Genomic DNA, 26107 nt, shown 5'->3' with positions numbered 1-26107 from the left:
GCATTCTCCCCACTTCCAGTCTCTTGAGCTCTTTCTACCGTGTTGCAAGTGGCAGTCAGTGTTTTCATTGTCATTATTTGTCAGTACCTTGGGGTCTCATTCTGAGTACTGGAATCTTTGAATACAGGCAAGGAGCACTGGAGCCTTGCTTATTTTCTCCAAGCTGGGGATGGAACCAGGGGCCTCCTGCATGCTAGCAAGCGATCTACCTCTGAGCTCTACCTCCAGTCCCAATATTAAAACTTTTCTTTCCTTCTCATTTTAAATTCCGGTTCTGTTCTCATTTATGCCCATTAAGAGCTGGCACTTCTCTGGTCACGTGGTCATAATCATTCACAGTATATACAGTAAACAGGCCGCACACTGACGCCCCCTGCTGGAAAACTCCCCGAGGAACCGGCCATGGTTTGATCCGCCATTCCAGTTTCCGGGAGGATGAAGTCCATACCCCTCGACCAGAAAGGACGCACCGCCCTGCAGCAGAGGTGGAGGCCGCGGATGGGGCAGTCTGCCAGCCGGACTGGGGTCAAAGTGCAGTGGCTACCTGGTGCACACCTGGAGAGCCCCGCTTCCTTCCCTCTCCCCGCCTCCCCGGGAGGCCGCAGCTGGCCCCGCGGCGCGCTGGCTCTCTTCCCAAGACTCCGCCCGCTTCCCCGCCCCGCCGCTATTTGAGACCCGCAGGCCCCGGCGTCTTCAGGCTTGGGCTCTGCTCGCTCCGGGTCGCGGCGCCGGGAGACTGGGGTACGTGTCTGGTGGGAACCTCTATGGCACGCGGGGGTCGGTTATCCGCTCCAACTCCGGAACAGCGCCTGGGGCTGGGAGTGGTGGCTGGGGACACGCGGGGCTGGGACGCGGGGACCCTGCGCCCAGAGAAGTGGGGCGGCGCCGGGCACGGGGGCAGCGTCCCGGCTCCGATTGCCTTCTGGATCCCGGCGGCAGCCGCGGACGGTGACGCCACCCGGTGAGTTTGTGTGGCCTTGGGGCCGGCTCTTGACGCGGTAGACCGCGCGGATCCGCGTCGCGCAGGCTCAGCCACCAAGGGAGAGGCCCTTGCAGCGGGATGGGGGCGGCGCGGAGCCGGCCCAGTGGCAGCTCCCGGATCCCGGACCGCAGGTGACCCGCCCGTCCCGCGGCCACCGTCGCGAGGCCACAGGTGACCCTGCCCGGCCTCAGCCAGTGATGACCGCTCCTCCTGGCGATCGGGAGGCGGAGGGGTCGTGAAGCAGGGAGCTGGGCGTTGGGAACCCTGAGGGCTGGAGGCAAGAGAGGCCCTGGTTGCCAAGGGCGGCGGGACGGGCTGCCCCAGCGTCTTTTCTCTGCTGGAGCCGTGGTCTCCCCACTCGCGCTGGCCTGGGCTGTGCTTAGACGTTTGTTCTAACACACAGCAGGGCGTGTGTTTCTGAGGTCTTCCAGGCCTGCAAAGATAATCTGGAGGATAGTTTGAAAACTTAAAGTTCTATTTTTTAAAATCAAACTTAATGCGGGCAAAATGTTATAAGATTTGGTCTTGTCAAGGATAAGAGGACATGGGGAAAGTTTTACTTATGTTTGGGGTTTGTGTGTTTGCTGAAATTAGTTCCTTCTCCCCTTTCCCATTAAGCTTAGTTTTGACAGACTTTATGGAAAATTAAATACTTTAATTTTCCATAAAGGAATACTCAGATGCCAGGAGGAAGCTGGGTCTAGTTAGGCACCTTGTTGCTTGGGTGGGGTGCGGTTGTACTGATGTGAGAACAGGTCCCTGGCTGCCTGCTTCCTTCTTGGGTTATGTTTGCTGGGATGAATTCAGATGAATTAAGTAACCTTTGGATTCAGGGCCTGTGGGTCGGGCATGCAGCGCTGAGGCTCAGTAACATGCACTGTGATACCCTGAATGACTGCTATTATCAGCATATATTGGGTGTGTGCCAGTGTTTCACGACTACCCCTGTGTAATTGCGTCCCTTATGATCTGGTGCCTTGACAGAGAAAGGGGGTGTACTTGGTTCCGCAAAAACATAGAGTTGGTGCATACAAAAAATGTATTAAAAAATTGTGCTCCATGATCAACTGGGGTTCATTCCAGGGATGCAGGTTGGTTCAACATATGTAAATCAATAAACATAATTCATCATATCAATAGACTTAAAAACAAGAACCATATGATCAACTCAATAGATGCAGAAAAAGCATTTGACAAAATACAGCACCCCTTCATGTTTGAAACACTAGAAAAAATAGGGATAGTAGAAACATACCTCAACATCATAAAAGCTGTATATGCTAAACCCAAGGCCAACATAATTCTAAATGGAGAAAAATTGAAAGCATTCCTTCTAAAAACTGGAACAAGACATGGATGCCCTTTTTCACCACTTTTATTCAACATTGTCCTTGAAACTCTAGCCAGATCAGTTAGAAGAAAGAAATTAAAAGTATATGAATAGGTATAGAAGAACTCAAACTATCACTATTTGCTAATGATATGATTCTATATTTGGAAGATCTACAAATTCCACCAAAAATCTTCTAAAACTAATAAATGAATTCAGCAAATTCATGATCACTGGTACGCCACACACATTTCTAAGCTTCCTGGACCAGGGATTGGGCTAAGAACACATCAGAAGAGAGAAAATAATGAATAATTATTACCTATTAGGCAACTGCTACTCAGAGAAGTTACACACAACCACACATACCCAGACACGTGTACAACTGCACAAGAAAGAGACAAGTTTCCGTTTAGACCAACTTTACATGGTTATATTTTGTAGGAAATGAATACATCCTTAGTGGAAGAAGTCAAGAACACAAAGAATGGCACCTTAAAATTTTTTTAGACTTTATCAGTTGAATAGATTCAGTTGTGAACATGAACTGCTCAAAGTTACTGGTGATCACTCAAGGGAAGAAATGACCCTAGGGTAGACTTAGTAAATGTTTAAATATGTTTAAAATAGCCCATTAAGAACACCTTAATCTCTGTTTCTTTGTGTGTGTCAGTGATTAAAATTTTTATTTGTAAAAGGAATACTATTTTCAAAGCAGTGAGTAATTTTGAAATGTATAATGAATTTTATGTGTGTGTGTGTGTGTGTGTGTGTGTAAGAAATGTCCACATCTATTTCCTGCAGCTATAAAAGTAGGCAATGAGATCTGTGAAATATGTATCCTTGTTAGTGGCACATGAATAGATAAGAGAAAAATCTCAATTAAAAAAACTCACTAAATTGTTTACAATTTTATTTGTTATTTGGAATATCTCAGTGATTGGTAAACTTTGAATTTGGATTATTTTCTGTTTTTAGGATTAGAACTCTCTAATCCTTATATAATTGTTAAGGATTTATATGTCATTACAAAGTGAAAATGAAAATTGTTTTATGATTCTATAATAATGCTAGGTTATTTTCAAATTCATGTTTCAGAACAAATAAAGATTTTAATACATGGGACTTAATGCTTGGACACATTTCACAATTAAAAGGGACTAAGTAATAATTGAAGAAATATGGCTTTACATTCACATATTGTTCTATTGTTCTCACATAGTTTGTATATTTGTAGCCATATGTCCTTGTGCTCATAAAACCCTGCTAACCCAACCGTCAAAGAGCACTTTGAATCATTTAAACCAAGGTCAAAGACAATGACAGAGGAGTTGAACAGTGGGCAAGAGAAGCCAGCAGAGTTTCGGAGCAGGAAAGTGGCTAGAGGAAGGAGTCAGTGTCTGGAGGGAGGAGGGAGGAGCAGCCCAGGAGCTGACAGTGTCAAACTTCGAGTCCCTGGAGAGGGAGGTCGAAGTGCAAGGTGGCACTGGGGTCCTTGGTAGAAAGTCTGTGTATGGAGTGCTTCAAACCCCAGATGCCATCCCCTCTGCTCTGGCAACCAGGCAGCCCCCTCTTCCCTGGCAGCCCCCTGATAGGAGGTCAGGTCTCACCCCTGAAAGAAATGATGCTCCAACTCAGGGTCTCCCAGACCCTGCTTTGAAAATAGTATTCCTTTTACAAATAAATAGTGTTGGGAAAAGCACTGGACTGAAATGAGGGGAGTAGGTGTCCAGCTCAAGTACCTCCAGCCCCCACTCTATCTATGTAAATGTCACCTCCAGCAGCCAGACCAGGTCTTTTTCCACTTGCCAGTGCGTCAGCAGAAAAAGCTACTGTGACTCCTTGATCATATCAGCAGAGAAGTCCCCAGCTGACAAGTCCCTCTCATGTAAACAGAATTTCCAGCAGTGTTTTGTGTTTTCTCCCAAATATGGACTGACACCCAGGGTGTGGCAGGCACTTTTGGGAGTCCTAAGTGTGAAAGAGAAACCTGCATAAAGTAAAACAAATACTAACCACAACCACAACCAAAACCACACTAACAAAAATCCAGAGAAAGACAAGGCAGGGTGCAGAGGAGAGCTCAAGAGAACTATAGTTGATGTTATTTGAGGAACTAGAACCAGGGACATCAGAGAACAACAAAGACTCCTTGGAAATTAGAACAGTGTGACAGCTGACAGCAAAAGAAAATCAGTAGAAAGATTGGAAGATACGGTCATGACCTTTCTCCAGAAAATGGGACAAAATGTAATTGTTACAAAAAATGCAAGAGAAGTAAGAAGGTCTGAGTCGAACTTTTCACTGTGTGCTGTGGCATTGTGCTGGGACAGGTAAACAGATGTGTCAAGGTGTTTATCTTTCCAACTCGGAGCACCTGGAGGGGACAGCCTGGTGGCTGGAGCTCTCAACTGGACACCAGTAGTAGGATCACTCTTTGTGTGTGCTGTGATATGCAGAAGGTGGGAAAGTCCCAGATGAGGTCATTCCAAGAGTTTCAGTGCCTGACAAATAGGAGGTACAAAATCAGAGAACAGAGATTCTGCAGGAAATGAGAAAGTACCTTAAATTTTTTTCCCCTGAGTAGAAGGGAAACTTTTTTAAATTGCTAGGTTGCTAGGGTCCTCCAAGTGTCTAGCAAAAAGAATGAACTGGCCCAGAGAAGGACACATCAGTGGGACATTTCTGAATATCAGGGGTGAGAATATTTTATAAGTTTCCAAAGAGTAGGGATGTTGTGGGGTAGATGGAGCTGGGGTCAGAATATCATAAGATTTCTCAACAGCACAGCCAGAGGTAGAAAACCAATGAAGTGGTACCTCAAAACTTTGGAGGTAAAATCCTGTGCAGCTCATTATAGACCTGCCAAACTCTCATTGGCATGGAGTGGTAGAATAACGACATTTTCAGACATGTAAGAAACTAAAGCAACTGTCTTTTGTCTTAGAAAGCTATTGAACCATTTACTCCGTCAAAATAAGGGAGTCAACCATGACACAGGAAGACGGTTGGGTCCAAAACTGGATGCTATTGGCAGACAGATATGTCTGCCCAGGGACCTGGGCAATACACAGAGCAATGGACCCATTATGGAGTCATGTCAGAAATGTGGCTGATAAACACTGGCTGTGACACATAGGTATAATGAAAAAATAGTACTGTTGAGTCCAGATAAAAGCCACTTAGTGCATTCACGTTTTAGAAGCCTCAGGTTCATAAAAACTTTCAGTGGTGATCTAATTTGTAGCATGATACATGAGGAGCTTAAAGGGAAATATCTATCCCAACTTGTCACTGGTGTGCCCAAAGCAGCAACTGTATTTTCTATCAGCACCAGTACTCATCTCAAGTATTCATATTTTATACTTGACAATTCTTTCATTAAAAGAAACCAGGAGATAGGTTATACTGTCACTGGAAGAGGTTTGAGGAGTTTCTGGAGAGATAGACCTGAACTTAGATGAGTGGGGTTGTTGATAAATGTGCAGATGTATTGAAGAACATGTCTGAGACAGAGATTTATTTAGGAAAGCAAGGAATAGACATTCGGGGGGAATGTGAGTAATTTTGAGAGTGACAGATGCTTTGGGGGTTCTCAGGCTCTTTTAAAGGAAATTTGGTGAGGGATGAACATGGCGAGGTATGTGAAGGCAAGTTCAGTCTGATGATCACAAGATGGTTCATGATGGTCTGGAAGTTCTCAAGATTTTTAGACTGATGTGGTCTCTGTTAAGTGACCAGTAAATAACATTGGCAAGTACCCTAGGTTATAAGTTTCTTAAAATATGGCTCTCTCTTTGCTTAATCTGTTTATTACATAAAACAATCAACAGTGCACAAGGTAATTTTCATAAATGGATCTATGTCAATCAACTGTAAGATTGACATATTGCTGAGAAGTTTGGGAGTGAAATTAAACTGGTTGACTTGGGGAGTGACAGACCTGGGAACAAACATATGCAGAATATCAGCATAAGGCATAAGACTTAGATTAAAATCAGTCTCCTTGCCCCTCCTTCTGTCTCCTTTCTACCTTTCTTTAGTTCTTCTTTCCAATCTCAATATCACATTGTTGGACTAGAAAAATTCAACATGGGCCCATAAGGCCCTGTTTTTGCCATAAAGCAAGGGAGTTTCAGAATAACAGCTAAGGATAATGTAGCCAATTTGAAGAGCACTCCACTAGCCAAGTTAGGATGATTTGAGTACCAAGAAGCAAACATCAGTAAATTGAAATATATTATTTATAAAAAGCCCTGAGTCCATTTATCAGTTCAGTTGAGACAAACAAGGCTTAAAAAGTAACATAATTCAGTAATACTTGCATTCCATCTAGGATTTCTTTATAAAAAGTTTAGTTATTACTGGTTCCCAGGTGAATAAACAGTCATCATTGTTCTATAAACCAACCTAAAGGTGTAAGAAGTTAAACCAAAAGTTGTAAGAGTCAAGGTATGTGATAGAACTACAGTCTTTGCAACTCAGAGAAAAACCCAAATAATAATTTCCTTTAAAGAAACACAAAGATTACAAGAAACTGAAGTTTGGTGTTTGGCCAAAGCATTGTAAATCTCACTGAAAATGAGATTGAAGACCAGAGAACCACTAAGCAATCAAATGTGCTTGGTTATAAAAAGTGTGAGCACCCAGTGCCAAGCAACAGTGGGGAGGTACAATGACCATGAACCAGTAAGCCCAGCTCTCTTGTTTCTGTAGACAAGAAATGGTCCCCTGAGATTAATTCCATCCCAGGAAACCATTACTTTAAAGTAAGCATGGGCATAAAGTAAAATTTGATTGGACTTTTTTTTTTTTTTTTTTTTTTTTTTGGTACCATGGATTGAGTCTAGGGGCACTTTACCCCTGTGCCACATCCACACTCTGTTTAATTTTTCATTTTGAGACAGTTAGTGTAGAAATAGGGGATCAGTCAAATAGAGGAAATGAAGTCCATGAAAACCATCTGCCTTTGGAAGTCTGGAAGGAGAATGGACTTTTTACATCTCACCTGCAAAACCAACCCTCGAGGCGGCTGAGGGGTGGGGGTATAGTCGGTCTTATCTGCCAGGTGGATTCCTGATTTTATGGTGGAGATCTCTCTCAGGGTTGAGGCTCATCTCGCACTCGCATTCGCACTCGAAAACCCTGATATCAGGTCCTCCACTCTTCTTGGCTTTTGCCTAGCCCACATGGATGTTTGTGTGACTACACCATCTGTGTGCTGCCTTCTGGTCTCCAGTCGACTACTCTGTAGCCTCGAGGGTATAAATCAGCCTAGGGGAACTGGCGTACTCACCAACCTCAAGTCCAATGATAAATGCAGAGCAGAGCGACTGGGCAGAATGGAAGGTGGAGCCATGTCCCGGGGGCACTGGGGCTTAGATGGGGTTCCACTCACGACAGTGGAAGGACCCATCCCAAGTCACGGCACCAGATGTAAGGAAATCCCACGAAAACACGCCGGACATGGGAAATCACATAAGGGAGTTTATTAAGCAAACAGAGTGTCTCCCTGCAGGGTAAGAGAGAAAATGAGAGGAAAAGAGAAAGGAAAAGAAAGGGTGCGCGCTAGAGAGAGTGGAAAGCCAGGAGGATAGAGAAAAGTGAGTAGGACAGACAGAAGAATGGGAAAAGATGGCAGGGAAGCTACAGTAGAACAGTTGAATTCCGCCGGGCTAACAGGGGACCAATAATGGAGAGGGATACTTGCAAGCTGACTGATGAACCAATAGCTAGCCAGGATGTTCACAGATTGACAAATGGTTGGGAGGCGGGGAAAACAGTTGTACCTGATGGGTGGGAGAGCAGCTTTATACATTACAGGATTAACATGAGTGAGAATGCAGGTGACCTGTGGGCCTGGGTTCCTGTGACACTGATCTTAAACCCATCTTTCCAGGCTCACCATCATGGATCCGGTGTTGGAAGGAAGTGGCACCTTTGCCTTAAACCTTCTGAAAATGCTGGGTGAAGACAGTTCCAAAAATGTGTTTTTCTCGCCCATCAGCATCTCCTCGGCCCTGGCCATGGTCTTCATGGGGGCAAAAGGAAACACAGCAGTCCAGATGGCTCAGGTACCTGGTGTCCTTTGGGAGCAATAGTAAATGCTGTTAATTGTCAGTTGAGCTGATTCTCCACACTTCAAATCCCAAAGTCATTGCTCTTGATGCATATCTGAGGGTATCACTGGGGCATGGATGGAGAGTTGACAGGAAGCACATGCTACCCCTGCTGAGCACCCTGGTGTGAGCACACTACAGTCCCTGAACTGGAGCAGATTTCAAACCCAGCCAGGTGTGTGTGCCAGTCCCCTTTGCTCTTGGGGTAGGAACATTCCTTGATTGGCTCCACCTGGGTTTCCTGGGACTCATTCCTAGTCCTCCACATGTCAGGCCATGGCACTTCCCTGTGCATTCTGGGCTTAGCTCTTGGCAGCTCCCTTCCTTTTGCATAAGAAATGGGCCATGTTTGTTGCTCTCCTAGCCCTCCTCCTGCCAAAAGAGAGTCAGGGTCCCAATGGCTCCCCTTCGCTTTGAACTGTCTCACCTTTAGTTTCAATATTTTGCAACTCCTTTAGAACCACTGTAGGATTTCTGTGTCTCAAGTTACAGCCTGCTGCACTGGACAAAGTCACACAAGCCTGTGTGAGTCGGGACAGTAAGAGTGCTATGGGGCAATGTGCTTGAGCTGCTTAGAAGCCCCTTGGTCTAGAGGGTCTTTGAGATGCTGCTTTTATTGTCCCAAGGTTTGAACAAAGTGGATCTTGATCTTGCTCCTGAGGCTGTGGATTTGAGTTTTAACTGAGGCCATTTTTTATGTTGAGAATCATTTTGTCAACTGGTGAGGGAGGAGATAAGAAACATTTTTATATTCTACCCATCCAGACCTGGATTCAAAATAGTTCCTTTAAATTCTGCTTGAAAATTGAACAGTTCTTTCTTTAGCTCATCTCTCTCTTCCCATACTCTAACTTAGGCAGTAAAAAGAAGGTACACACTTCCTAGATACCTTAGGCAAATGTGAGAATTCTTATCTTACCTGTAGCTACAGGTGACCATTTTCACTTCTCCTGCCAGTGCCTACCATATCACTGGCCCCTCTTTCTGCATTCTGCATTTGTAATTTCATTCCTTTTCTCCAGCCTCTGCTAAACTCCCCATGTCCAAAGGCAGCACCACCTCGTTTTATATTTTTGTTATGGTGGAACATTTCTGCATTGGTGCATGTGTTATCTATGGCTGCAAAACAAACCATCCCCAAATGTAGTGATTGGAAATAATAACGGGGGAGCATTTCTCAGATTCAGTGGCCTCACAGGAGTTATGCTCCCTGTGATGCCAGCTGGGGTCATTTATGTGACTGTTGCAATGGGAAGCTGGATTGGAAGGGCCAAGGAGGCTTCTCTTATATCTAGCATCTTGGTGCTGGGTGTTGAGTGGTGTCTTGCTTCTCTTCCAGGCAACTGTGTGGTAGGATCTCCTTCAAGGGGATAGCTTGGACTTCCTTCCATCATGGCTGCAGAATACAAGAGAGTAAATGTGACAGCTTCTACACTTTTTAAGGTTCAGGCCTGGACAGCATTGCTTCTGCTGAATTCTTCCATCTCAGACCTAAGGGTGGGGAGAGACTGCACCTTATAATTTTCAGGTGCAGCCCATATTGGCAGAAATGGGAGTTTGGGCTGGTAGTCCTGTTTTTAGCTAGGTTACAGATACAGAGTTTGGGTTTGTGGAGAGCAGTTTATACTCAGACCAATAATGACAATGTGCAGAGAGGGATCCTGGGAGGGACACTGGAGATACTTTCTGTATTTTGTTGGATGGTGTTAAGGATCTGCACAGTTCTTAGGTTAAGTTTATGTTTGTTTGTTTCCTGTAGTCAGGGCCTACTGAAATGGTGTGTTTTTGTTTTAATTTCAGGTACTTTCTTTAAATAAAAGCAGCAGCAGTGGAGGTGGAGATGTCCACCAGGGCTTCCAGTCCCTTCTCACTGAAGTGAACAAGACTGGCACACAGTACTTGCTTAGAACGGCCAACAGGCTCTTTGGAGAAAAGTCTTATGATTTCCTCTCAGTAAGTCACACTCGTTTTTCATGAAGCAAGGGGGTGGGGAGGAGGGGAACTCCTAAGAGTGTGGGCTGTGAATTTGCTCAGGTTTTTGATTACTCATGATTTGTTTACACTCTTGCATTAAAAAAAAAATCAGAAAACTACTCAAGTCACAGGTGAGTATATTCTTGTGCAGAATGCAAACAAAGCCAGCAAAGCAGGAGCCCTCATCACCCTTTTTATCCCAACCCATCATCCCTCCCAGAATAAGAGCTTTTGTAGATGTGATATGTAGAGATTTTGTTTTGTGGTAATTCCCCTGCATTATACCTCTATCCAGTACATATTGTTTTGCAGTATATTTCTTTTGTTCTTTGAATCTCAGTGTATGTGGCTCTACTTCAGTGTTGTCATCATCACCATCATCATCATCACCATTTGGCACTGGGGATTGAACCCAAGACCTCAGATAAAAGCATGAGCTCTACCACTGAGTGCATCCCCAGCCCTGCTTCACTCTTGTGAACCATCATCTGATAATTCTAAGTTGGACACCTTGTAACATAGAAAGCTATTTGCTCATGGATTGGTATTAGATCATACCCAGTCTGGGCAGTTACAGTGTTATCAAATGTGACTTTTGTGCACGTGTGTGTGTGTGTGTGTGTGTGTGTGTGTATGTGTGTGTGTGTGTGTGTGTGTGTGTTGCTCCCACATGGATTTGTAGAAGGAGGAAGGAAGTAAAGCTTTGAAATTTTAATATATATTACTCAATTTCTTTCCAAAGTGCTATCTATATTCCCTCCAGGGATATTAGCAGAATGCTGGTTTCCATCTACCATGATCACCACTGCATGTTTGTCCCTAGGAACCTTGATTACTTATGAGATTGAACTTAAGGTTTTCGAGCATGTGCAATCTGAGAATCTCTAATCTGCAAAAACAAAATCTGAAAATTTCCAAATCTAAAATATTTCTGTTCAGTACATTTTGGGATAGTCAACCTGTACATGCTTTTTGGAAGTTGTTTATTTAGATATTCTCTGAACATTTTTCTGTAGAGATATATTCCTTCTTCTTATTGACTTATAAGAGTTCTTTATGTGTGTGGGATTTCAGTCTTTTCTGTAATTTTTGCCCTCATTTTTCAAACCTGTTTTAGATTACATTAACTGTTTTAAAAGGAAGTGATTTAAAATGCACACAATTAAGCATGGTCTCAAATATCAGTAAGAACATCACAGTTATGATTTTGTATAATTTGTTTTAGTTGTAGATGAACACAATCTTTGTTTATTCATTTATTTTCATGTGGTGCTGAGAATTAAACCCAGTGCCTTACATGTGTGAGGCAATCACTCTACCACTGAGCTACAGCCTCAGCCCATCACAGTATGATTTTATAACCTGTTTTACTTATTTTATTAGTCCTAGCTACTTTATAGATATCATCACCCTTTTTAAGTCTTCTACTTGAACAAAAATTCCAACATACTCACATGGTTGGCTGATTTAATTTTCTTTCATGGTCGTTTTTTTTGGTGGATATTTTAGGAAAAAACTGATATTTAAAAATTGACATTGATATATAAAATAAGGAGATTAGAAATATTTGTCAATTATTTCCCATTAACTTAACATTCCAACAATTCAGTACCAACTGTGATGTATAATTTCTTATTCCTTTAGTTTGATTAGTCATTGTAGAATAGTAACTTGAATAGCAGATAGTTATTTCCAAATGTGTTTAAAAGTTGTAAAAATCGCCCCCAGGTGGGGCAAGTTATCAATATTTGAGTGACCAGTTTGCTTTCAGACTACTTTCTTAGATGGAAAGATTTCAAAATTTTCAAAAGAGAAAAGCAAGAACTCTGTGAGAATGAAATGGAAGTTCTCCTTTTGCAGTGCCTGCAGTATGTTGAGAATTCAGTAATATTAGATAAAGTAGTCATAATGAACATAATTCAGTTGGGCCTCAAAGTAACTCTGGAGCTAGAGCCACTGCTGTCTCATTTACATTTGACTTTCTGAATGCTACACAGGAGTCTAGGAGAGACTAATTAGCCTTCTTAAGGCTACTCAGCTAATTAATCAAAGAACTTGTGTTCCTAATGACCGTGTGTGTGCTATACTGAAGGAGAAATGTGAAATCTTGCCTTATAAAGGAGAATTAAATATGGAGCCATAAGCTGTTCAAAAGAAAGATGAAGAAATAATTTCATAGTGCATTGTCAATGAGTTTTTTCAGCCCACTTATGTTCCATAGATTTTCTGCTTTAATATGGTAGAATGTAGGTGTTCATCAATATCATTATACTTTCATAGGATATATTAGCAAAATACTTTGAATTTTTTTCTGCTTTCTTTTTTTGTGGTGTGGGGACTGAACCGTGGGCTTTGCCCTTGTTGGTCAAATGCTTTACCACTGAGCCACACGCACAGCCCTGGAGGTTTTCAGAGTTGCTCACTACCCAAAACTGAGACGTTCAGCATTGTTAATCTCTAGACACATGTAGTGATTTAAATTCCAGTGTAATTAATTAAAATAAAATAAAACAGAATATTCAGTTCTTCAGCTGCACGGTCCTGATCTCAGGTGTTCTGTGGTCACCTGTGACACTACTTTGGATGATGCTGATTTTTCTACTATCACAGGAAGTTAGGGTGGTGCAGAATGTTTTCTTTCCCCATTTCTATTTCCTGTGATCAGAATCTCTTCTTCCAGAGTGCAGAGGAGTGACTCTTGGTTGGTTAACCCTCTCTCCAGTTACTGCATCTCAGTGTCCTCCCAGTTAACCTCCTTGAGGCTCAGAAACTCCTATGAAGATCCAGCCATTCATAAAGTTTATTTGATACTCGGTATATTAAAGATGCTCAAAAACTGAGAAGTTGGATTTTAGATTCATTCTACATATTTATTTGTAAATTACATCTTTAAATTAGCACATTTTTGATTTTCTGCTTTGGTACATTAAAGAAGTAGGCTGTTGCTGTTCATTATTTTTGGAATCAATGAATTACGTTGCTTTGCCTTAGTCTTTTAAAGATTCCTGCCACAAATTCTACCAAGCAGAGATGGAAGAGCTTGACTTTGTGAATGCTGCAGAAGAGTCCAGAAAACACATAAACACCTGGGTAGCTAAAAAGACAGAAGGTAAAAACATAGTTTTTATTTATTGTTGTTGATGATGTTGTTGTTCCTTTGTTTTTTATTTGTTTGTTTGCAGTCGTGGGGATATAACCCAGGACCCTGTGCATGCTGAACATATGCTGTCCCACTGAGCTTCAGTCCCAGCCAATTATTGTTTTTAATAGTATTTAAATCAGTCTTATTGTCAGTCCCTTCACAAGATTGTCAAATATAAACAAGAATGATTCTTTTTGTTCTCTAAATAATTGTAGACTTTAAAAATCAGATTCTAAAATACTGTCAATGAATGACATTTTCTCTAGCTTCTCCCTGCTCTTACCAGTGTATCCATGATGTTTTCCAATAGTTAGCATACCTCTTCCAGAACAATCCACACTTTTTTGTTGTTGGCTGTTCTTTCTTTTTACCAAAAGAAAAATTCACATGACAGGTCTCAGCTGTGTCCTCTCTAGTCTGAGCTCTCATGCTTCACAGTTTTCATTCATTATTGCAAGTTGCTTGGTGGTATCCTCATTTACCTGTGTTTTTCAATGTATAATGTGCTTTTTTAAAAAAAAAATTTTTTTTTTGTACCAGGGATTGATCCCAGGGTTGCTTAAACTCCTGAGCCACATTCCCAGCACTTTAAAAAAATATTTTATTTAGAGACAGGGTTTCACTAAGTTGTTTAGGGCCTAAGTTTCTGAGGCTGGCTTTGAATTTATAATCTTCCTGCCTCAGCCTCCCAAGCCAATGGGATTACAGGCATGTACCACCATGTCCAGATAAACTGCTGTACAATTGTAAAGAACATCTTGTAACCACTTATCTTTTTAAAAATTTAAATATTTTAGCTGATAATAACAAAATTGTACATATTGTACAAAAATGTTTTCAAAATATTGTACCAAAAATAATAAAACTGTATGATGCTTTAATACATACATGCACATATATGTGTGTTTGTGTATAGTGTAATGTTTAAACATTAATGGGTAAACATTTAGCTCCTCAAACACTTAAGTTTAAATTTATAATCACTTTAAGTACTTTTCTTAAGTTATGGGCACCAATCATTTCTTTTCTATCTCATGTGGTATGAATTTACTTACTAAAATCTACTTGTTCAGTTTATATTTTATTGAAATGATGGTATTTTTCTTGCCAGAACTTCAAAGTTTTTTGTTTTTTTTTTTTCCCAGTGCCAGGGCTGTTGCTTTGTTTTGAGGACAAATATCCCCTTTTAATATTAAGGACATAGTGAGATCCTTTATCTCTGTGCTTGACCATTCCAGGAGGTGGCCCCCTCTCCATATCATCCCTGATGCACCTATCAGCAAACTCTTACCTAACTGGCTCTTTAATTCTTCCTTTCAGATAAAATTCCAGAGTTGCTGTCTTCAGGTTCCTTGAGTACAAACACTAATCTGGTTCTGGTGAATGCCATCTACTTCAAAGGAAACTGGGATCAACAGTTTGACAAAAAGCTCACTGAGGAGAGACCATTTAAAGTCAGCAAGGTGAATGTTGCACAGTAACAAAGGAGGTTCCTGGACATAGTGCCTGTGTTTATGTGGGTTTCTAGGTCATGAAGGTCATCACATGGAGCCTGTACCTTGCATGGAGTAGAGTAGCCCTGCAGCAAGGAGTCCCCCAAGCCTTGATTCTCCTCCTTTCGTATGTCACCAAGGGTTCTGGTCGGGCCCCCTCTACTGTCACCTGCCATACTTTCTCTGGTGTGTTGTTAATCTACAAGGCAAATCTGATGGTATAGATCTCGGGCTTACTTTAGGTCTTTCTTGGCTTCTTAGAACTTTGAGAGAAAATTCAAATTCCAAATTTGGTATGAGGGTCTTTGTGGACCCAAATCCTCCCCCATTCTCTTCAGTGCCTACACTCCTTTCTTAACAGTGGTCTCCCCTCTGGAAGCCCTTCTCTAAGCTGTCACCACACCCCCTGCTGGTCTCACCAAGACATTGCAGTGGTTGAAAGATTTCTCACCTTGAAAAACCATCCCAGGGCAGATGGCTGTCTTACAAGTGATTGGCTTGTAGCTGGTGCTCAGGAAATGTGAACCAATCACTGATCTTCATCTTCTTTTGATCGTGAAGATAATACCAGTACATACCAGTACATATTTTCATTTAAAAACAAGCAAAGGGGTGCATACACAGAATTAGGCTCTTGAGTTTAACCATCTCCAGCTTAGAAGGTGTTGTTTGCCGATGGCCTGGTATTTCTCTCACAGAATCTAGTTTATTTTTTTTTTTAAGTCTTTAATTGTAGAGGTTTTGTTAATTGTTCCCCCCCCCACACACACATATACTCCAAAGCAGACAGAATGGACTCATTCCAGTGTGTCCTTGATCACTGACCCTAAGTGAGATCTTCCAGGCCCACTCGGATCTGAACCTTCAGTTTCTCAAGACACACATTTACTCTGAAATGAACTGTTCTGTTTTCCCCTAAAAATATGATTTCTCTCTCATGGAAATTCATCTTTAACAAGATATATGTTCGGGCTTCATTCAGCTGCAAGCAACAGAAACCCCAGGTCTCTGTAGTTCAGTTCACAGCTCACCTCAGCACCCAGGAGGCCTGGAGGTGAGGAGAACCCCGGCCGATGCGGCCCTGTGGTGATGCTCTTGGGAACCAGCTCTCCCTGTTCTGCCACCCTCAGCCTGTGGCCCCTTCCTCATGCTCACAGGAGGGCTCAGGTGATTGCCTCCACAGTCCAGGCAGGAAGGAGCAGGAAGGACCGAAGATGGAGAGCAAAAAGCCTTCATTGGAGGTTCTGCCATCGTATTCAGAGGGAAAGCAGAGCTGCTGTCCTGTGGCTTCTGCTAGATACAGGGCAGTGAAGATTTCACCTTGCTTTCTGCAGCAGAGAGAGAGGATGGAGCTGCAGCAGGGGTTGACTGTACCAGCCCGTAGTGTGTGTGGGAGGGTGTCTCCAGGGGCACAGAGTTTGAGTTGATAAGGATTTGGATTTTAATTCCTCATTTCTAAATGAAATAAAGATTACTAACATAATTATACATTTAGTGAGTCATTAAATTACTAAGATTGGATTCTTTTCTATTATAAGATTGGAGGCTTTGGGTCCTAGATTGGAATAGAGAGAAATTGAATAAGGGGGGGGTGGTCAGCACCCTAAGGCCTGTGGGCCAAAGTCAGCCCATATCTATTTTTTCAGATAAAGTTTTGTTGGTGCAACACATACTTATTATTTATATATGCCCCAACACAGAACTGAGTAGTTGGAATAGGAACTGTGTGTATCATGAACCCCAAAATACTTACTTTCTGGCCAGTTATGGAAAAAGTGTGCCAATTTCTGGCCAAGGACGTGCCTGAGGAGCCAAGGACAGGAAACTCTTGTGGCTGAGACCTAGTTCAGGCAAACCCGACAAGGTGGAGACAGAAAGTGACAGCAGATATGTCTTTGGTTTACTCCATTTGATACAGAATGGTGCAGTGTACCAGAGAAGTATGATGTCCCTCAGCTGTGTCTGTCACATTGCATTAAGAAGATTCATAGTGGCTGCTGGTGTCAAACTACAGAGTAGTCCCGAACTGAGTGGAATTGTTGAATAGGATGTGGTCACTGTCCTCTTTTTCTCACAATCTTTAAGGGTGCACTGGTGATAAATGCAGCTTTTCCTGAGAAGATGTGTTAATCTTTCTTTGCCCTTTGGTATTTCTGCTCATCAGGTTGTTTATTCATTTATTCAGCAGATGTTAGTTGAGTGCCTACTATGTGCCAGGTATTGACTAGATGAGCATGGCTGCCTCATAAAGCTTACATTTTCCTGAGGGAGAGACCAGAAGCTTAAATAAGAAAATAGTAGTTATTAGGCAGTGGTAAGTGTTGCAGAGACACAAAGTAAGCAGACAGGAAGTTGTGTTGGGGGTAGAGTTGCAGGACATATCTGTCAAGGAAGCATTCACTGAGAGGGTGATATTTGAGTAAAGACCAGAAACAGGCAAAGGATACACTCTCTAGATTCCAGGGATGAGTTGGCAGGGGAAAGACAGAAGGAACCTGATTTGCCATGGAGACCCCTGTGACTGTAGCAACCAGCAAAGGGAGAGTGAGGTGAAGAGGGAAAGGAGTGGGAGATGAGCTCTTGTGATTATAGGACGTATTGAGGACTTCAGATCTTGTTCCTAGGAGAGGAGTGTCATGGAAGGGGGTTCAGTCAGACTGGGGTGATCTGACTTGTGTTTCACTGGGACCCTCTGAGGTCATCTCTGTACTCCAGAGATAGGTTGATGACAGTGGAATAAAGAACAACAGATCAGGTTTTGGTTGTATTTCAAAGGTAGAGCCACTACAATTTGCTAAGAGGTGAGATGCAGGGTACAAGAGATAGACAGGAGTCAAGGACACACACCATGGCTCTTTCTCTCTTTCTTTTCTTTTCTTTCTTTTCTTGAGATAGACTTGAGTCAAGGACACACACCGTGGCTTGCTCTTCTCTGTCTCTGTCTCTGTCTCTCTCTCTCTCTCTTTCTTTTCTTATTTATTTATTTATTTATTTTTGTTACTGGGTATCAGGGGAGCTTAACCACTGAGCCACATCCCCAGCCCTGTTTTTATCTAGATGGATGACATCACTGTCAACTGGGATGGACAGAGGTATAGGTGGAAAAGGAAGGGGATATAAGGAGCCCACAGTCATGTGTGACACTAGCACCTTCCTTTTGGTCTAAGTGTGGTGTCAAGCAGCCAGTATAATACATGAGCCTAGAGTATAGGGGAGAGGTCCAGGTTAGAAATGTAAATTTGGGGATTGTGCTCACAGTCATGAGACTGGATGAGATTACCAGGAAAGGTGCTGGGGATGAGCCTGGACACCTCAGTGTTTGGAGGTTTGTTAGTCAGCATTGTTCATGTATGAAATATTCAGATCATTCACTTATAAAGGGAACAGATTGGGCTCACAGTTTTAAGAGTTTCCCATCCATGGTGAGGCCCACCCATTGCTCTTAGGCATGAGGGTTGTGCATGGCAAAGGTGGGAGCAAGTGATAAAGCAAGACCATTCACCTTGATCAGGAAACGAAGGAGAGAGGAGCGGGTGGGGTCTCATAGTCCCCTTGAAGGACATGCCCCAATGACCTAACTTCTGCTAGGCTCTGCCTCTTAGAGGTTCCACCGCCTCCCAATAGCTCCACACTGTAGATAAAACCTTTAACACAAGGGCCTCTGGGGGACACTTTGGGTTTAGGAGGAACCTCATGGCATGTCCAAGAAGCTGGGTCAAGAAAGTGTTCCTGGGGCCAACAGGGACCACCTCTGTGGGATTTGTCCAATGTGCCAGCTGGGTCATGTTTCTATTTAACAGTTGTCCGTTTCCTTACAGAATGAGGAGAAGCCTGTGCAAATGATGTTTAAGAAGTCTACTTTTAAAATGACCTATATAGGGGAGATATTCACCAAGATTCTGGTCCTGCCCTATGTCAGCGAGGAGCTGAATATGATCATCATGCTCCCTGATGAACACATTGACTTGAAAACGGTAACGAGCACTGATCCATGATGGAGCCACGATGGCAAGAGGAGGGCATTTGGGTTTGTGGTGTGGCAGCTTTCCCTGTTCCCAGTTAGCTTTTTATTTATTTCATTTGTGCGTGTGCTGGGGTGGAACCCAGGACCTTGCACAGCTAGGCAAGCTCTCCTGCTGAGCTGTTGGGGAGCTCTGCCCAGTTCCCTTTGTTACCACTAGCATCACCTACGGCCAAAGTGAGGATGCCACTCACAACATTGAGTGTCTCCAATATCACTCATGGCCCTGTGTGACAGCACATGCTAGCTCTTGACACTGTCAACTCTCTTCTAGGTGGAGAAGGAACTTACTTATGAGAAATACATAGAGTGGACAAGGCCGGACAAGATGGATGAAGAGGAGGTGGAGGTTTTCCTCCCTCGGTTTAAACTAGAGGAGAATTATGATTTGGAGGAAGTCCTTCGCAGCCTGGGCATGACTGATGCCTTCGAGCAGGCCAGGGCAGACTTTTCTGGAATGTCATCCCAGGGAGACCTGTATCTGTCCAAAGTCGTGCACAAGTCCTTTGTGGAGGTCAATGAGGAGGGCACAGAGGCTGCGGCTGCTACAGCTGCCGTCTTGATGATGCGGTGCCTGAGGTTCACTCCACGCTTCTGCGCAGACCACCCCTTCCTCTTCTTCATCCAGCACAGCAGGACCAGAGGGATTCTGTTCTGTGGCCGAGTTTCTTCTCCATGAAACGATCATCACTGGGTACAGTCCAGCTTTCACCCACTGACCCACTGTTCTTCCAACACTCCACCATGACCCAAGTGCCTGTGACCCAAGTGACCTTGTCAGTTTGCAGTGTGACAATTCAGAAATAAAGGGCCCCATTGTGGAGTCCCATGTCCACAACTCTGTGTGCATGTGAGTGTTTTTCCCAGATCTGAAATTGCCCTTCTCTATGGGTCTGTGATCATGATGGTTTCTGAGTTCACTCATCCCTGTTAGGGATGAGCTGTGACCCACCCCCTTGCAGCTGGGGAGGACCCTGTGGCTTCACTATGGGCAGAGAGACAACTGCCATCACAGTGGCCCTTCTCCAGGCATAAGAAGATAAATGGTGCTTCTCTCTTCTCCACAGTGGCATGGAAACCTCCTCCCATGGTTAGTGAAAGACTAGAGTAGAATGCAGAGCTCTGAGGAGAGGTGAGCGGGTGGGGGCAGGACTCAGGAACCCTCTGTGGGGACCTCAAAAATTCCAAGAGTTCTGTGAGCTCTCTGGAAGCCTCCGTGGAGGTGGGAGAGATCAGGCAACTAGGGCCAGTGAGGAATCAGTCCCTTTCCCACAGGCATCTCTACTTTCCTGAGGTTGGTGGGTCATGGATCTATTCAGCACACACTGCCCCATTGCCGTGCAAAGTCAGATTGCTCCCAGTGTTCAGAGAGACACCTAACCATTCAGGTATGTACGGTAGTTTACGACGACTGTGGGTACATACCAGGTGACTTTCTTCATGGCAAGTGCTACCAAACAAGGTGGCTGAGGTTTCTGAAGCCACTGGTGTGTCTGTGAATGCAATTGTAGCTCTCAGCATTACAGGAAGAAATCGATGGCAGGTTCTGTTTTCCAAGGCATGGTGGGAAGGACCTCCACTGTCCCCCTGACTTCACTGCTGCTGCTCACATGCTCATTCTGCATCTGGTCCACTTGCCCTATGATACCCAAGCTGTGTGCCAAAATGGAATTGGTGAGCATAAGGGAACATGGAAATTAGGATTGAAGAGAGGAAAGGAAAGTGGGGGACTGTGGGGGCTTGCTGGTTTGGCACTCATCCTTTGTCTTAGTTTGTTTTCTGCTACCAGAACAAAATGCCTGTGCCTGGAAACTTTAATTTTTTAAAAAGAGGTTTGTCTCGCTCCCAGTTATGGAGGTCCAAGAGCATGGTGCTGGAGTCTGGTAGGCTCTGGTGAGGGCCTCATGGGGAATGAGATCACAGCACTGGGAGCATAAGCATGAGTGCCAAGTGGAGTACGGAGGTGCCAGATTCCCTTTCAACAGCCCATCCTCACAGGAACCAACCCAGTTTCATGAGACCTGCCTGAATCTTTTTCAAGGCTAGTGCCCATGACCCGATTGCCTCCCATGAGGCCCCACCTCTTAAAGTTTCCACCATCTCAACATCTCCACACTGAGGACCTTTGTAGGGAGCAGGAACCTTTGTGGGGACAAATCACATCAAACGATAGCATCCTTCTCCCTCCTGTTACACTCTGGGTATTTTCTGAAGAGTAGAGACAAGGGCACTAGGAACAAGGCCTTGAGGATGAGGCATGATCAGTTTGCTAGATGATTCTGAGAACTTGGGGAGACAAAAGGCTGGGACAATGACATAAACTCCTGTGTACAATGAACTGTCATCCATGGAGCACAGTATATTTTTCTCTACTATTGTGCCCTTTTCAACATTGTCACCAAGACTCTGAAGAAAACAGAGGCCAGATATTTGCACAAGATGGAATTGTTAATTGTGAACTTAAAAATCACTAATTGAAGGTCACACAGCTGGGTGCATACTTTACTTGTTCTCTACTAGCTTTACTGTAGATGATACCTCTGATGTGGGTTATAATGATAAAGTTTGCTAGCTGACTTTTTGGGGACTTGAGGGCCACTTTGTTGAAAACACCAACTTCACTGGGCCTGCAGATGTCTGATCGTGACTGGACTGGAATGAAAAGGCTTGCCATCTCTGTCTTCATATTAATCTCTGTCCCCTCTGCTGCCTTAGCATGTGGGTCAGATTCCACTCAGCTCTGCTTAGAGACATACTGATTGCTGGTGGGAGCTGGTCTGTGTTTTCTTCTATCCCACGCTTGGGCTTTTCCACCAGCTGTAGCAGCACAAGCACACAAGGTCCTTCTGTGCTATTCTAAGACCCAGATCAAGCCACAAGGCAGGACATTTGCACAGGATGTTGGTGCCAGTTGCACCAGGAGTTCAGCAGGTCCTGGGGGACTCTACTGTTACCACCTGGTGGCTGAGTCTCATACAAACAACAGTGTCTGGAATCATGCCCTGGGTCAGTGGGAAATTACCAGGCCCCGGCCTACCCAGCACATCAATTAAAATCTTACATCTCCCTTTGTTAGGGAAGCTGTCTGGTTCATCCGTCAGTTCTGTTACCCTTGAACAGAAACCCTACTTATTCCACAATTATGTCCCGCCTGCATATGCTCCCAAAACTTGGTTCAGTTTTCTTTCTACCATTTCTGAATCAAAAGTTCCCATTTCAAATTATGGAGGGGTGGGCTCTTCAGGGAAGTGCATCAAAGCAGGCGTCAGGAGAGTAGGGTGTGGTGTGAGCTGAGGGTGAAGCTGGTGGAGCAAGAGGATAGGCGAGCAGCCTGAAGGCCAGAACAGCATTTGTAATTTCCTGTGTGCTTAGCCTCATTTCCACCATCTACGTGGCAGCCTCAATTGGCATAGACACTTGGTATTAATACTGCAGTCCGGTTCAAGAAAATTCAAGTGATTTGAAAAAAAAACCATCTGGGAAGACTTCACTAGTGATGAGGCAGGTGAAAGACTTATAATGATGCACTTTTCTGATATAATGGCACAGAAGGAATATGGAGATGGTAGATCACCATACCCAAAACCACACTTGGTATGCTCCACCAGAACTGACAGAGTCATTTGATATGGTGACACAATGCATGAGTTTCACACTAAGTGGGCAGTGTATGGAGAAATTTGTTGATCGCAGAAACCATAATAGCGGAATTGAGCTACTTGGGACCTCTCTTTGGAGGTGCCAGTTCCTTTGCCCTTTTGTTAGTATCCCACCATTGCCATGGGTATTCTCTGTCCCCTTGCAGGTCTGTGTATACTGCACTCAGGAAGTTGTTTCTTTGCTGGAATTGAACTACTCCATGAGAATCTAGAGCTGCCTGAGAAAGTGACTGGTGAATTTGGATGGTCCTTCTGCCTGGGTTGTGTTTCTGCTCCCTTACAGTTCATGGCTTCTCTTCTATCCATCTGGGCTCCTCACACTAACTGGAAAGAGTACACTTAATGAAGGCATATGGGACGGCATGAACAGAAAGTTTCCTGCTTTATGTTTGCAATTTTTAATATTTTTGATTCTGATGTTTTCCCCTGCCTCCCTCCAAATGTTTTTAACTTTTATTTTTTGTGAATATACCAATTTATTCTGAACATCAATTTTATATATATTTATACACATAAATATATACACACATCACTAAATATACAGTAAATACAATTAAATTCATGTGGTTTACTCATAGTGATTCCATTTCTCAAACTAACCTAAGTTCAATGTCTAGACAGAAAGAAATAGAGGTCTGACACAAATTTGTGACAGAAAATTGGCAGTGGGAAATTGACCCAGAAAAAGTTCCGCTTATGTCTATTAGACTTTCCACCAAAAGCACAGTAACTATCTGTTGAACCAGAAACAAATTTCTTTGGTTAAACCTCTTATTGTCAGAACTTCATGTTCACTTCAGTGTGTAGACAGATGGTCAGCCAGGCATATTAGTGCTATTTTCAAAACCTTAAAAAGTTCCCTATGAATAGAAAATTATCTGTGATTCTTTTCTCTCAACTTCAGCACACAGCTTTACCTGAGGTGAACTATGGCAACTGTTTGTATCTATGCAATGTCCACCTACAAGGAAAGAAGTGAAAAATACACTGTTTACTTGAAATTTTCCCTTTGTAACTGCAAAAGTTCCAATTCAGCTAGACAAATGGGTTAATCTTATTTTACTGTATTGCTGTTTTTAAACTCCTTTATAGCATTTTCAGTACCACCAAACCATTTTTAATTTTTTCCCATCTCTCTTCAATATCAGGCTTATTAAAAGAGTGCTTTCTTTTTAACATTGTTGGGATCAGAGTAGAAAGTTCCCAATTTCCATTTATTTCAGCTAAGTACCATAGAGAAGGTTCTACCATAAAGACTCTACAAAGCTGAGAATTCTACCACAAGATAGAAAGGTGTGGCTGTCAAGATAAACTCCAACTATGGTCTTTAATTCTTGTGATAAAATGATGTGCCTTTTCTTGCCTAAACCCCTTCCTGATGTATGTCATCATTATTTTATGCTTTCTAATTCAGTCATTTTTAAAAAATATGGCTAAACATTGAACTTTAAAAATCAGTAACAGAATAAATAATTCTGTTACTGTAGAATTGGACAAATTAAAAAAATAATGTAACTTACTAATTTCTTCCCACATCCTAAATCATTTTTAAAAAATAAAAATGAGAAGAGACTCAGAGAAAGAGAAAAAATAATTCCCATCTCTGGCAACAGCCTGATGTCCACACAGCCTTGCAGAGGGTCTGACTGGCTAGGGGGTAGGAGGGCCCAGGGTTGGTGGTGGTTGAGTGGAATAGTCTGTAACCATCCAGGGATCAAGGGCACCTTTCTCTGGGATAAGGACTGTGGGGCCATTAACACTACTGTATTATGAAGGTGAATGCCAATGGTCTTATCTGTTACAGACCTGTGACAATACCAGGCCCGTAAGCAGCAAGCGTCCTGTGTGAGAGGCTTTTTGGTACCTTCTGAGTTACTTCACTTCAGTTGCCTGTTAAATTGCCCACTCAGAATCTGACTACATATCGGGGGGAAAAAAGAACCCCACAATCACCTAAATAATACTCCTCCAGCTTTTATGAAAGATACTGGGACACTGGGGGTGATATGTTCCTTAATTTTACAAATTTTTTTAATATTTAATTTTTCTATTTAAACATTTTTATTGTTCATACTCTTTAGTTATACATGACAGCAAAATGCATTTTTTAAAGCAAAAACCATATTCTTTTAATATAAAACACGTTTTTGTCGTTTTAAAAAAACTATTACTTGCAAATAATATGAAATTTTTCAGCAACAAGACAGACGATATTCTCAATCTGCAGTGAAAAAAATTTAATCTTTTTCAGTAAAATTCAGTAATGCTTTTACCGTCAGCGCATGGCAGTACTCTTGTGCCACCTGTGTAGCACTCTTTTTCTGAGCAACTAAACCAAAATACAATCTCAAATATTTTGGGCTCATCTCACATTGTGCCTTTACCACCCTCTCAAAAAATTAGGAAAACAAAAAAAAAGCTGAGAGAAGTTCCTTAGAACAGGTGGCTCTGTGTGTGTGTGGCTCTAACCTGGTTCCAGTGCATGCAGCTCTCCGCAGTTCTTGCATTAACTGACCAGTACATTCCAGGTCTTTACTGGCCGCCTGCAGCAGTTCTTTCCTAAATGTATGGGGGTATTTCTTTTGAGGAGATTCTGCCCGTTGCCGCGTGTATTTCTTGCCACTATGACGGCTCTATTGGAGTAGACGCTCTGACACTTGACACAGTCTGTTGGAATAGAGGACTCAACACTTGACATGGTTCTGTTGATCATCCTCCCTCTTGGGGGCCATAGGTGTGGCATGTCTACACTGTAGTTGCTTTTTAACATTAATAATCAATATATCATTAGAAACTTATTGGAAAAACATTGGGAAGGTTTTACTGTATTGGGACACAAAATAGTGCACAATAAAAATTTAGTAGTAATACATAGATAAAATAGATGAGAATAAACAATTGTAGCTGTGCTCAAGTTTAAAGGAGCCTGTGATTGCTCAGTATAATAATAGATGGATAAAGAGGCATTCCTCTGAGCATGGATGCGGTGTTTAGCCTTTGTTGCTTTCCTAGTTTTAATAGTTGATTCTAGAGGTACTTTATATGTATAATAAAAACATTTAGGTTAGTCATAAGTATAATTTGTGCTTTTCCTAGGTTTAGTCTAATTCTTTGAGAATCTGAATAATATTGTAGTCTGCCATTATATGAAATTACAATAGACTAAATATTAACTATAAGTTGATTTCTTTGCCCTTTAATAATAGTAAAAACTTTTCACTGTTAAACACTGGAGTTCATGGTGGGGGTAGTTTCTCAGAAAATCTAGTAACGTGTTTGTTCTGAAGGTTGAAGGCTGGCAGATCATGGTGCCCTCTATTTAGCTGAGAACAAGTTTATTTCAGTTTAGCTGGGAGACGAGTTTGTTTTAATCTAGCTGGGAAATAA

The 26107-nt window shown here is 42.8% G+C and overlaps 1 protein-coding gene and 1 pseudogene across 2 annotated transcripts; both read left to right on the top strand.

Moving 5' to 3' along the window:
- Positions 1 to 747: 747 nt before the first annotated feature.
- SERPINB6 (serpin family B member 6) lies at positions 748 to 19899 on the top strand. Its single transcript, XM_079146393.1, has 7 exons — positions 748 to 961; positions 8212 to 8386; positions 10232 to 10384; positions 13397 to 13514; positions 14868 to 15010; positions 18859 to 19014; positions 19336 to 19899. The coding sequence occupies exons 1-7, from the start codon at positions 765 to 767 to the stop codon at positions 19738 to 19740; spliced, it is 1347 nt and encodes a 448-aa protein (XP_079002519.1). The 5' UTR covers positions 748 to 764; the 3' UTR covers positions 19741 to 19899.
- A 2505-nt stretch (positions 19900 to 22404) lies between these two features.
- On the top strand, positions 22405 to 23086 carry LOC306665114 (claudin domain-containing protein 1-like; annotated as a pseudogene). The gene has a single exon. The product of its transcript is annotated as a claudin domain-containing protein 1-like (transcript).
- The last annotated feature ends 3021 nt before the right edge of the window (positions 23087 to 26107 follow it).

Source organism: Sciurus vulgaris, assembly GCF_902686455.1.
Source record: "Sciurus vulgaris genome assembly, chromosome: 7".
Lineage (NCBI taxonomy): Eukaryota > Metazoa > Chordata > Mammalia > Rodentia > Sciuridae > Sciurus > Sciurus vulgaris.
Note: the sequence above shows the minus strand (reverse complement) of the source record. Positions and strands in the feature narration are given on the sequence as shown.

Bases quoted from the DNA above. Each gene is read 5' to 3' on its own strand.
- SERPINB6 (XM_079146393.1), top strand. From the start codon at position 765: ATGGCACGCGGGGGTCGGTTATCCGCTCCAACTCCGGAACAGCGCCTG. The intron at 8,387-10,231 runs GTACCTGGTGTC...TTTTAATTTCAG, and splicing joins CAGCAGTCCAGATGGCTCAG to GTACTTTCTTTAAATAAAAG. The intron at 15,011-18,858 runs GTGAATGTTGCA...GTTTCCTTACAG, and splicing joins GACCATTTAAAGTCAGCAAG to AATGAGGAGAAGCCTGTGCA.